Raw genomic sequence first — 13,845 nt, 5'->3', positions numbered from 1 at the left:
GCTAATGTTCAGCCAAACAGATTGGTCGAGCCTATGTATTGTCAAGCCATTCAAACAAACCAATTAAAACACCCTATCTGTTTTCTAAATGCATATTATAGATCGTATTTGTGAAAAATTCATTCTTGCATACGTTTCATTTTTAAAAATGTTTTGACCTCATAATACGTAATCAAAATGTCCAATTGTCCAAATGTCCATAACCAGACCTTCTGGTGAAAACGACAGACTTCTCCAATCATTTAGTCTGTTTAATCCCGCCCCTGCAAGCTCACGTTCATATGCCTCCTCTCCCTGCCAACCGTTGCATAGAACCAATCCCCGCTCTACATTTTTTCTTTTTCGAAAATCTGTTACTATTTTAGTATACTCGCCACTTCAACAATAACAACACTGCTTAATTATGTCATTTTTGGATAAATACTACTGTATCTAGAATACCTAGTACCATTAACAAGTACCTAAATGTTACTTGCTCAATGTAAATGCATTCATGTACGTGACCCTTTTAAGTGAAATGAATGTGTTCTGTGGCGGTCTGACTCCAGGTGAGATCCCTGATTTGTTGAGTGAAGAGGAGGTGGATGGTGTTAGGAAAGCTGTGAGGAGTGAGTTGCGGGAACTGGGCCTTCTGGACAACTATGAGAACTGCTGGAGCTTTTTTATGAATCGAGTGCGACAACAACTCAAGGTCTCACTGCAATGATTGTCTTTTTTTTTTATACGTCTGATTTATTTTGCATATCTTGTTTGGATTATAGATAAGGATCTAAAGTGTGTGCATACTGTATGTGTGTGTAGGTCGTGCTCTGCATGTCTCCAGTAGGTAATAACCTGCGTCTACGTGCCCGGCGTTTCCCAGCCCTGCTGAACTGCACCACTCTGGACTGGTTCCAGGAATGGTCCCTGGAGGCCCTCCAGTCTGTCAGCTTGAAGTTCCTGCAGGACATCCCAAGTATTCAGGTAAACCCGAGCTTCAGTCAGTCAGTGGAAGTAGCTTCATTGGATTTCCACACCAGTACTTCATCTATAAATGCTCCTTGTCTGTAAAATTTTTGGCTACAGCTCTTGCATAGTCATGGGATATCCCAAAGGATCTTTTTCATTCTTCACTGTTGGCAAACATCCCGACATTGCCCACTCTTCTGGGAGCGAAATTTAGGTGAATATGTAAATATATGCCGTGTGCTTTCGTCTCAATAACATAAACACAACAAAAATGACAGTGGTGAGAAAACAGCAGTTCAAAAAGTATCTGGTCAACCGGAGAATATTTCCACGTCAAAGAAGGCGGAACCTCAGAGCCACACCTACCTAATATGTAATCGGCATGGATCATAGCTCGAAGGTGTTTACCAGCTGGAACTTTTCTGGAAAATTCCCTGGCAAGCTGTTTCGAACTCACAAAACAAACTCCAAACAAACGTGGTTTTGGATTGATTTAATTGATTTTCACACCAGTTCATTCTGGCCAGGTCATCCAAAAATAAAATGAAATTCTCAACTTTTCATTCCAATCCCATATGACAAGCAGACATGTTGGCCGCTTTCTTCCATATTATAAAAGCAGAGGGCAAGATTATGACATAATTTACACGTTTGGGTGAATAGTGGTGAAACAGGGTGTTTTGTAGTCTTTCTGTCTTTAATAATTAATAAAAATAAGTTTAATTCTCTTGTTTCTGTTAGTTTTTTAATGCCATATTGATTTATAATTTACAGGAAGTTGTTTTAATTCTTTCAATAGGCTTAGAAAAAAGAGGTTTCATTTATCATTGTACAGAAAAACGAAAAGGCTATAAGACACTAATTCTTTCGATGAGTGTTCTCTCCGCGCATTTACATGTGCACCAGATTCCTCATCATTAGCTCGACTCTGAAGTGAAGACAAATGGCTGATCACATGCACAGTGAGCTCAATGACAGATGCAGTTTCTCTCTCTTTCGGCATTGTTGTTTTCCCTGCACCAGTGGAACGATCACTAAGCAGGATCATTTATGCTAATAAAGCATCAGTGATTAATACACACAGACTGACCCCCAGAGAAGCCACAGCTGTTTCAGCCAGACTGTGTGTATGTACTGGAGTTTGTACATGAATGTGTGAGTGTGTTGACTCGTGGCCAGCTGTGGGTTTGTTTCCTATTTGTGTATTTCACTCAGTGCTGGAGTTGAATTTAGGGATTTCAGTCAATTAAAATATGTTATCACAATTAATTTCAAAATGTTTGTAGGTAACACATTGAGTTGCTTTTTAAGGAAAGTTAAATAAATGATTGGCCTTTATGTAACTCAGCAATTTGAGTGGATGAGAGAAAATAATCTGCAACAGTCAACTCACTTGCACAACAAAAATCTTCTTTACTTTGCAAACTGCATCAAAACACACAGTAAATGCAAACCGGGAAAAAAAATATAAAAAAATATATATATATTGGCCATGTTAGTAGTTGGATTCTTACTGATTGTATGGGGTGGACAGGTGTCTTTATGCAGCTAACGACCTCAAACAGGTGCATCTAATTTAGGATAATAAATGGAGTGGAGGTGGACATTTTAAAGGCAGACTAACAGGTCTTTGAGGGTCAGAATTCTAGCTGATAGACAGGTGTTCAAATACTTATTTGCAGCTGTATCATACAAATAAATAGTTTAAAAAATCATACATTGTGATTTCTGGATTTTTTTTTTTAGATTATGTCTCTCACAGTGGACATGCACCTACGATGACAATTTCAGACCCCTCCATGATTTCTAAGTGGGAGAACTTGCAAAATAGCAGGGTGTTCAAATACTTATTTTCCTCACTGTATATATATAAATTATAAATAGTAAAAATAGTAAAAAGTATTGAATTTCAATGAATAAAGAAATTTTGCTCATGGGTGATATTTACATTTACATTCATTCATTTAGCAGACACTTTTATCCAAAGCGACTTACAAATGATAACAATAGAAGCACTTAAACTAACAGTAGGACAACAATATGCAAGTGCTATGACCCTTCTCAGTTTAATCTAACGCAGTACATGTAAATTTTTTTTATTTTTTTTTTAAGTTAAGAAATTCAATGTTTAAGGAAGCAGAACTGGCAGATTTTTATTTTGTACTCAAACATTTTAATTGCTCTTTACTTGAAATATTTAAGTAAGCCAATTCATACATTTAACTTAAAATTATCATGTAATCTCAACTTAAATATTTTTAGTAGTGGAAACTTGGCCATCTTAAACTAGCTAATTCAATAAATGTTAACTTGCTAATTGGTAACACAATGCTTTGATAACATTAGCATAGCACAGCAATGAGTACGATATTATAAAACATAACATATATTTGTCCTCAAACCAAGCTCATGCTCCACTCGTCACCATGATGGTAGCCCTACAAAAAACCCAACATAACAGAAACTCTTCTAAATTAGCATAGTAAAACATTAAACTACAGAATCTACCACTTAACGATAATCTTGCAAAAAATGTTTTTATTATAATTTACTCTCCCTTTTGATTGTCATGGCAAAGCATGCTGGGAAATAAAAATCCCAGCCCAGTTTCAGTTAAATAGTTCATAAAACTAAAAACACTGAAACAATTCAGATTACTTCAAATGTGTCAGTTTTGTGAACTCAAAAAAAAAGACGTTCCAAATACTCATAAAAGTTAATTTGATTGAACTATTTTGTTTCATTTAAGATTACCCTACTTAAACCAGTTAATTATTTTGAGCATTAGGGTTTACAGTGTTTGTGTTAACACATTAACTTTGGTAACCCTATTTAAATTGCATCTCTGAAAAGTCAATATAACTATTTATATATTTTTTTTAATTAATCTTTTATATGTTTTGCTCTTGGATTAGATTCATGACCAAATCCCACCTTTGTGCAACATTTATCTTAATGCGTTTATGAGTGTAAAAGTGCTTTATTTCTGACACAGGTAACAGTGACCTTTAAATTGAAGAGATTGATGGATTATTTACATGCATTTAACTCAATATGCTGTTTATCAAATAGCATTAAGTCAGGTCTTCATTTATAACAGTCTCTTTTTTCTTTTTCTTTTTTTCTTGCCAGCCAGTTACATGTAAATGTTTTATTGCTTTTCAGTGAATTATGATCTGTGTTCTTGCATCTTTTAAAATGCATTTGCCTTTGTGTGAATTGATCTTTAACGGTCTGATAAATGAGTCAGTCATCAGACAGCAGTGCGCATCATAAATAACCAATAAACAAAACACAACGTGCAGTCTCAGAAAGTTAGAAGCCATGTGACAAACACCTCGCCCTACTTTACACAGGGTGTCACCAGCCTCTGGCCATTATTTTCCCAGCCCTCTACCAGCTTAATCTTCCCTCCTGCGTCCTGCACTTAAATTTCAGATTGAGTAAGTCCAGAAGCCGGCAAAAGACTTACAAACTTGGAGATGAATTCTGGATTTATGAAGATGATATTTCAGGGCCCTTGACAGCCGAGGATGTTAAAGAGCATTTAATCTGAACAGGTCCCTCTCTTACCCTCTCTCCCCACTCTTTCTCTCGTCTTTACAGCCAACTGTTCGGGAATCCATCAGTCTTTTCATGGCCCACGCTCACGTGAGCGCCAAGCAGGTTAGCGAGCGTTACTGCTGCAATGAGAGGAGGCACAACTACAGCACGCCCAAGAGCTTCCTGGAGCAGCTGAGACTTTACGAGAGTCTGCTGGGAAAGAGACAGAGGGAACTGCATCTGAGACACAGCAGGCTTCAGTCTGGCCTTCAGAAACTCAAGACGACTGCCTCTCAGGTGTGTAGAACCCATCGGCACCACAGTTCTCAACCGACCCGTGTGGACTCCTCAAGGCTGGGGTCGTGGAATTGTGTAGGGGATTTAGTTACTGCTAGTTAATATGCCCAAGATCACTCGCTGGAGGCTGAGGGACTCATAAACCTTGAGTCTGATAGTCTGATGATTGCTTGCCTTTGTGATATAGTGTTTAGTATTCAAATGTTGCAGAGGTTTTATCTGATAATGGAATCTAGATTAAAAAAACAACAAGTTGCTTTTACAACTTTCAGCAAGTCGTAAAAAGCTTTTTGCAAGGTCTTGGAGAGCTTTGATTATGAGATTAAATTTGATCGTGTGTTGGATGAAAGTGATCTAGAGTAAATTTGTGAAATTTTACCGTTAAATGTCTGAGACGCATTGAAAAATCGAATGTAAACCTGTAAATAGATTTTTTAAAAAATGCTGTTTCTTTTTAATTGTTGATTCAAATTTGTACTCAAATTGGATTGTTGATTTTTTTGTTAATTATATTATAAATGTTTCTACTGTCACATTAGATCAATCTAATCTGTCCTTGCAGAATACAAATATTAATATCTTGAAAAAAATCTTACTGACCCCAAAATGTATATGTTGTATAGTTAATTAATTAAGAACAGAACTCTGCTTCCTGTATTAACCAGTGCTTTTATAAGGTAATAATGAATAATTAAGAGATTATCTAATACTAAATGTAAACTTCATATAATCACATCAGGTTGAGGATCTGACCGTCAAGCTGAACTCACAGGAAGTGGAGCTGACGTTGAAGAACCAGGCCGCTGAGGCTCTCATGGCCAGGATTGGCCTGCAGACAGAAAAAGTGAGCCAGAAGAGAAAAGATGCTGACCTTGAGGAGCAAAGGGTAGAGAAACCAAAGCCTTACAGCTGGAGGATCTGAGATGTGTCTTTACTGAATATCAAGATGGTGCTTTAGTATTTCCACATTACTTATGAGAGTGTGTGTTCATCTGTAGGTAGCTGCCATGCAAGCAGAGGTGTCACGAAGACTGAGGGAATGTGAACGTGATTTGGCTAAAGCTGAGCCTGCTTTAGAGGCGGCTACAGCTGCACTCCAAACACTCAACAAGGTAATATTTAAAAATGTAAAAAACTAAAAAACAATTTACAATTTATGTGTAAATGTAAAGTTTATACACTACCATTTTTTATTCAGAAAGGGCACATTTAATTGATCAAAAGTGACAGTAAAAACCTTTATAATCTTAGAAAAAAATTAAATTTAAAATTAGTGAAGACGGCATTCTTCTTATGATGTAACAAGTACATCAGGATTTATGGAAAGTGTTCCCGGTTCTGGCTGACCTAAACTATGCCAGCCTAACATTGAATTATAGAAGTTTATAATGTGTTGTGTGTATGCCAGGTCAAAGAGATGTGTTTTTAGTCTAGATTTGACCTGACAGAGTGTGTCTGCTTCCCGGACAATGTTAGGAAGATTGTTGCAGAGTTTTGGTGCTAAATAGGAAAAGGATCTACCGCCAGCAGTCGATTTTGATATTCTAGGTATTATCAACTGGCCGGAATTTTGAGATCGCAATAGACGTGACGGACTATAATGCGTTAAGAGCTCGCTCAAGTACTGGGGAGCTAAACCATTTAATGCTTTGTAAGTAATCAGCAATATTTAAAAATGTATACAATATTTAATAGGCAGCCAATCCTGGTTCTGGTAAGAACTCGAGCTGCTGCGAAGATGATTGTGTGTTAAGCGTCTGCGACTTACTTTCACTTTGTGATATGTGGTTTCAACAACCAGATGCATTTACACTTGTCCAGTTTTGTCTGTAAACCTTGTGCATTACATTTGTGTTAACTACATTCTAGTAATCATTTCTGGGTCATTTTGAAATGGAAATGTTGCTATTTTAAAAAGTAATTTCAGGTGAATTTGTGGGAAATGTTGTGTCCCGTGCCTCACACATCACAGCATCCACCTGTTCAAATATTTGTCACCTGAATTTGATGGTTTAAAAGGGCAGTTCAGTTTTTCTTCCTCCTTTGTGTCTTTTAGGTTAATCTGACAGAGTTAAAGACGTTCCCGAATCCCCCGGAGGGTGTGATTAACGTCGCCGCGGCTGTGATGGTGCTGCTGGCTCCACGCGGGAGAATCCCAAAAGACCGCGGATGGAAGGCCGCCAGAGTCTTCATGGGCAAGGTGAAGGCATTGCTCTGTATGACAATAACACACCCAGTGCTGTCTGATTCATGCAAGTGTAATCCACAACCAGCCCTTGACCCGCAGACCCCGCTAACCTGGTACAGTGTCATGAATACAGCATGTTATGAAAGCACTCCTGTGGAAGAGAATATTAAATACATGTCACATGAGATAGAAATGGAAATATTAGGGAATGGTTGATTTATGAGGTCAGCATGAAGGGGAGGAGAAGGCTTTTGAAAGTGTGTTGTGTGATACATCAGATGGATAAAGAACTAGGATGCATATTCAGAGGTTGCAGGTTGAGTCCTAAGTAGGAACGACCCAGGAATGAAAAAAGGTCATGACTGTGCTTTATTACTACAGTGCCCTTCAGTGCAACACTTTACCCCAGATTGTTTCATGTCCAGTGTTTGTGCATTTACTCTTCTTTAAGATGCTTTGAAATAAATGTGTGTGCAATTTAATCTGTACTTGACATGCTGTGTTTACCTAATTTCTCTAAATTAATTATTTTCTGAATTAGTTTAGTATTTTTGTATCTTAATGCACTGAACTATATATACACTGCAATGCAAAAGTTGGGGTTAGTAATTCTAAAGACATTTATAATGTTACAAAAGTTTCGATTTCAAATAAACGCTGTTCTTTTGAACTTCCTATTCATCAAAGAACCCTGAAAAAAACATATCGCAGTTTCCACAAAAATATTAAGCAGCACAACTGTTTTCAACATTGATAATAACTAGTGCAAAGTGCTCTAGTCAGTCAAAAAATCAGTTTTTGTGTGTGTTTTTAGTAATTGTTGGTTCGGTGTGTTTGAGTGCTCATTGTTACAATTACACAGCAGAAGTTCAGTGACATTTTTATTTGTGCATGGTAGAAAGTGTTGGAAAGTTTTCTCTCATCGACGCAAGACCAGGAGACGTTGGGATAAGCAGAAGTGATTTATTGGGATCTTCGCTGTGTGTCGTCTGTAGTGTTCTTCCAAGTCTAAATCTAATACAGTATTCAGTGTAATTATACTTCTCAAAGAGGGGAGGGATTACATAGAGGTGGAGTCTCTGAACAAAGCATGTAAATTAAGTATGAACACACCCTACTCTGAGAGCGCTACCAGTCCAATTGAATCAGCATAACTTATTCAAATGCTGATACTGGCCAGGAACTCCGGTTCCAAGAGCCAATCCCAGAGCCAATCCCAGAGCCATTAAAGACAAAAGGTGAAAGTCTCCCCTACAGCTAATCCAATCAACCCTAACGATTCATCGTCTAGGGCTGGGGCTCGAGCCATTAAAGACAAAAGGTGACTTACAATAGAGAAAAACAGGACTGGCAGAAACTGTTGTAACCTAACCTTAAAATGCTAACTTCAATGTACTTTTACATTGTTGTACATTTTACAACTTTTACTGTTGCAACCTAAATTAAACATTTCATAAATTTGTAATACAACAAAAGCAAATACTGATACTGACATTATGACATAAAATAAATATGGAAAATTGAACTACACGATTGAGGGAGCAGGCTACACAGTGAACTCCGAGAAAACGCTTCTTAAGCTCCGCTGCTTTCTTCGACCCTCTCTGTGTCTGGTCCTGCGCTGTGCTCACTCAGTGTACAGTGTGAGAGGAGGAGTGGCCTCTGGTTCCGCACTGTGAGAGGGGGAGTGGCCTCTGGTCTTGCACTGTGAGAGGGGGAGTGGCCTCTGGTCCTGCACTGTGACAGGGGGAGTGGCCTCTGGTCCTGCGCTGTGCTCACTCAGTGTCAGTGTGAGAGGGGGAGGGGCCAGCTGTGCTCACTCAGTGTCAGTGTGAGAGGGGGAGGGGCCAGCTGTGCTCACTCAGTGTGAGAGGGGGAGGGGCCAGCTGTGCTCACTCAGTGTGCAGTGTGAGAGGGGGAGTGGCCTCTGGTCCTGCACTGTGAGAGGGGGAGTAGCCTCTGGTCCTGCGCTGTGACAGGGGGAGTGGCCTCTGGTCCTGCACTGTGAGAGGGGGAGTGGCCTCTGGTCCTGCGCTGTGACAGGGGGAGTGGCCTCTGGTCCTCCTTCTAATCCAAACAACGTCAAACTTGGCACTGCACTTACTCGTGCCCGTAGCAAGACACCTGTCAAGTTTGAAATCCATCGGACTAACGGTTCGAGAGATATGCGAATAACAGACATACAGACAGACACACAGACAGACAGACAGACAGAGAGACGTTTCTGTGATTTATAGATAGATAATAAGAAATGTTTCTTGAGCACCAAATCATCATATTAGACTGATTTCAGAAGGAAAAATAGGCAACATCATAGTTTTTTTTATATTTTTATATATATATATATATATATATATATATAATGATACGTAATATATAATAATGATATAATCACTCTCCTCATCTGTAGGTGGATGACTTTCTGCAGGCACTACTTTCTTATGATAAAGAGCACATCCCTCAGTCCTGTCTGAGCGTAGTGAAGCAGGAATACCTGAGAAACCCAGAGTTCCACCCCGATCACGTCCGGACCAAGTCCTACGCAGCTGCAGGCCTCTGTGCGTGGGCCATCAACATAGTGCGCTACTACGAGGTGAGGAAGTGTGACACGTACAGGACAAAAAACACATGAAAGTATTTAAATATGAATATTAATGCAGTTTCATGAATTTAAATTCGATACATTTTATTCTATTCATTTTACCATAGTTTAAATGATCTGATTGGTTAAATCTTTTTTTCTTTTTTTAAATAAGCTAACTTGTACAATCAATAAATAATTATTTAAAAAATATTAAGCTGTAACTTTCATTAAGCCAAAATTAGTTTTTAGCTTTAAAATAACAAACAAATCATAAAAAAAATATATATATATCATTTTTGTTTATAGTGGAAATATATAGATATTAATTCAATTTGAGGAATTTAAATTCAGTAAATATTTTTTTTAGCTTTAATAACATTTTAAATAAAATGCATAAAGAAAAGTCTAACTTCTAAATGTAATAAAGAAATCATAAATATAATTGAAAAAATCCTTGGGAAATATTTTGAAAAAATTAAGCTCTAACTTTCTTTGTCAAAGTGGTTTTTAGGTTTTTGTTTTACAAATCTAATAAAGTAATATTCTTTAAGAAAATGTTGTTTTTAACTTTAAAAATACAAACAAGCAGATTTAATTTTTTTATTATTATTTTTGTTTATATTTGAAATATATGGATATTAATGCAATTTGAGGATTTTAAATTCAATAAAACAATATTGTATTAATTTTTACAATATTTAAAATAACATATTACATTTATAAGTTGGATTTTTCTTTATATAATTAATTGTTAAAAAAAATCCTTTGGAAATAATTTGAAAATATTGAGCTGTAACTTTATTTAACTCAAAGTGTTTTTTAGCTTCAAAATTACAAACAATCATTTATTTCAAGAATTCAGTTTTTGTTAGTGCACGTGTAAGGAAAGAGAATGTTTGTTTTTAAGGTTTATTGTGAGGTTGCACCAAAGCGTCTGGCTCTGGCACAAGCCAATACTGAACTGGAAGCTGCAACTGCAAAACTGCTCAGTGTTAGAAAGAAACTGGAAGTAAGTGAAAATGTTCTCTATTTTATACATTAAAATCCAAGCACCATAACCAGTCAATAATACTTAATATAGATATAAAGTATTAGTATCTCATAGTAGCTTTGTGCTGACAGGATCTGGACAGGCATCTGCAAAGCCTAACAGCTCAGTTTGAGAAGGCGGCGACTGAGAAACTGTGCTGCCAGGAGGAAGTGACACGCACCAGCCAGACCATTGAGCTGGCCAATCGGCTGGTGGGAGGCCTGCAGGTACTGGCCGGCTGTGAGAGGAGAGGTTCTGGGGTTATAGGAGAGTGCACAGGCAGACCTAATCTCAACATGAGTTTGGCTTCACTCAAAGGGGAGGAGGCCATGGCTTAAATGTTTGGCCAGACGCTGAGATTGAGCGCTCGGAAGGAAGGGGTGCACCACGGCAAATGCACCATTGATCTGGGCAAGGGGCTAGATGGCTGTTGGCCAGTTCGGGACAGTGAAACAAGAAGGGCACATATTCATCTGCTGTCTATTTCCCTGAATGGGGAGATCAGGATAATTGGTTTATGAGGGATGAACTGGATTTGTGTGTACATACTCGACTTCTAAATGGTTTTCTCTTTTCTCACTCCCTGTAGCTTTGATCATATATATACATCCACGTGAGATTATCTAAAATCTTTAGCACTGGTAATGCAAAAAATAATAGCATAATGTTTCTTTTAGCGCTTTTATTTAAAATGTTCGACTTTCTTATTCAGAGAAATGAATAGGGCTACAATGGGACAGCTTGGCTTTTAAAAATATCAAGACAAATGATTTGTCTTTATGCCATTGACCTGGAAGCAATAGTGTTTAGACTAATAAATCAGCCCGTCTATATGTAATCATTAACTTACCTCAAAGCCTTAACAGCTGTTGGAAATTAAAAACGCTTCACCCAGGACTGAGTGATATTCCAAGCAATCCATAATGCATTAGGCTAAAATTATAGTGATTTTTAACTGTCGGGGAATTTATTATGCGACATGTTCTAGAAGCTCGGCCCCTGCAAAGGGAATGTCAGATAAGATTTATCATTGCAGGAGCATCTCTGCGATATTATTGAAGTCTTAAATGAGTGCTAAATTGATGCTGAGTGAACATGTAACTAAACTTTCAAAGCCGGTTTAGGTGAATTGTGACTGTATACATTATCGCTCATGTTCTGTCTGTGTTTGATCAATTGCCGATGGGTTGAGAGTGAGGTTTTTATCTGGGTCTGAAGGCTAGATTTGAGGTTGTAACACGCCTTTAAGTGTTTCTTCTCCTTTGTCTTAATCAATTTGTCTTGATATTACTGAGCTCACTGTATTTGCAAATATACATTGAGGAAAATAAGTATTTGAACACCCTGCTATTTTGCAAGTTCTCCCACTTAGAAATCATGGAGGGGTCTGAAATTGTCATCGTAGGTGCATGTCCACTGTGAGAGACATAATCAAAAAAAAAAAATCCAGAAATCACAATGTATGATTTTTTAACTATTTATTTGTATGATACAGCTGCAAATAAGTATTTGAACACCTGAGAAAATCAATGTTAATATTTGGTACAGTAGCCTTTGTTTGCAATTACAGAGGTCAAACGTTTCCTGTAGTTTTTCACCAGGTTTGCACACACTGCAGGAGGGATTTTGGCCCACTCCTCCACACAGATCTTCTCTAGATCAGTCAGGTTTCTGGGCTGTCGCTGAGAAACACGGAGTTTGAGCTCCCTCCAAAGATTCTCTATTGGGTTTAGGTCTGGAGACTGGCTAGGCCACGCCAGAACCTTGATATGCTTCTTACAGAGCCACTCCTTGGTTATCCTGGCTGTGTGCTTCGGGTCATTGTCATGTTGGAAGACCCAGCCTCGACCCATCTTCACTGCTCTAACTGAGGGAAGGAGGTTGTTCCCCAAAATCTCGCAATACATGGCCCCGGTCATCCTCTCCTTAATACAGTGCAGTCGCCCTGTCCCATGTGCAGAAAAACACCCCCAAAGCATGATGCTACCACCCCCATGCTTCACAGTAGGGATGGTGTTCTTGGGATGGTACTCATCATTCTTCTTCCTCCAAACACGTTTAGTGGAATTATGACCAAAAAGTTCTATTTTGGTCTCATCTGACCACATGACTTTCTCCCATGACTCCTCTGGATCATCCAAATGGTCATTGGCAAACTTAAGACGGGCCTTGACATGTGCTGGTTTAAGCAGGGGAACCTTCCGTGCCATGCATGATTTCAAACCATGATGTCTTAGTGTATTACCAACAGTAACCTTGGAAACGGTGGTCCCAGCTCTTTTCAGGTCATTGACCAGCTCCTCCCTTGTAGTTCTGGGCTGATTTCTCACCTTTCTTAGGATCATTGAGACCCCACGAGGTGAGCTCTTGCATGGAGCCCCAGTCCGAGGGAGATTGACAGTCATGTTTAGCTTCTTCCATTTTCTAATGATTGCTCCAACAGTGGACCTTTTTTCACCAAGCTGCTTGTCAATTTCCCCGTAGCCCTTTCCAGCCTTGTGGAGGTGTACAATTTTGTCTCTAGTGTCTTTGGACAGCTCTTTGGTCTTGGCCATGTTAGTAGTTGGATTCTTACTGATTGTATGGGGTGGACAGGTGTCTTTATGCAGCTAACGACCTCAAACAGGTGCATCTAATTTAGGATAATAAATGGAGTGGAGGTGGACATTTTAAAGGCAGACTAACAGGTCTTTGAGGGTCAGAATTCTAGCTGATAGACAGGTGTTCAAATACTTATTTGCAGCTGTATCATTCAAATAAATAGTTAAAAAATCATATATTGTGATTTCTGGATTTTTTTTTATAGATTATGTCTCTCACAGTGGACATGCACCTACGATGACAATTTCAGACCCCTCCATGATTTCCAAGTGGGAGAACTTGCAAAATAGCAGGGTGTTCAAATACTTATTTTCCTCACTGTATACTTCGCTGTTCAAAAGTTTGGGGTCGGTAAGATTTTTTAATTAAAAAACTGAAATATTATTACAATTAAAAAAAAACTTCCTATTTTAGTATATTTTAAATAAGTAATGTCCGTGATGGCAAAACAGTAAATGTAATTATTATTATATATTTTTTTACCTTTTTTTAGGGTTTCATGGGTGGAAATGTCAAATTAAAAACATTTATTTTAAATAGAAAAATAACATTTTACAAATTTTATATTTTAAATGTCATTTAACAAATGCAACATTTTAAAATTTCAAATTTTTTGTCACTTTTGATCATTTTAATTCATCATTGTAGAGTTAA

At 38.0% G+C, this 13,845-nt stretch overlaps 1 protein-coding gene across 1 annotated transcript in view; it reads left to right on the top strand.

Annotated features, from left to right (window-relative positions):
* Positions 1-13,845, top strand: part of LOC311067887 (dynein axonemal heavy chain 11) — a gene marked incomplete at its 5' end in the record, with an annotated part of 73,867 nt that overhangs the window by 38,322 nt on the left and 21,700 nt on the right. The window contains 9 exons of the mRNA XM_084090033.1: positions 549-691; positions 802-963; positions 4,555-4,788; positions 5,528-5,674; positions 5,787-5,900; positions 6,845-6,988; positions 9,387-9,569; positions 10,468-10,569; positions 10,683-10,817. Coding sequence (XP_083946159.1) covers positions 549-691; positions 802-963; positions 4,555-4,788; positions 5,528-5,674; positions 5,787-5,900; positions 6,845-6,988; positions 9,387-9,569; positions 10,468-10,569; positions 10,683-10,817 — 1,364 coding nt within the window. The remainder of the gene's footprint in view (positions 1-548; positions 692-801; positions 964-4,554; positions 4,789-5,527; positions 5,675-5,786; positions 5,901-6,844; positions 6,989-9,386; positions 9,570-10,467; positions 10,570-10,682; positions 10,818-13,845) is intronic.

This window comes from Abramis brama (genome assembly GCF_963993115.1).
Source record: "Abramis brama genome assembly, chromosome: 17".
Taxonomy (NCBI): domain Eukaryota; kingdom Metazoa; phylum Chordata; class Actinopteri; order Cypriniformes; family Leuciscidae; genus Abramis; species Abramis brama.
Note: the sequence above shows the minus strand (reverse complement) of the source record. Positions and strands in the feature narration are given on the sequence as shown.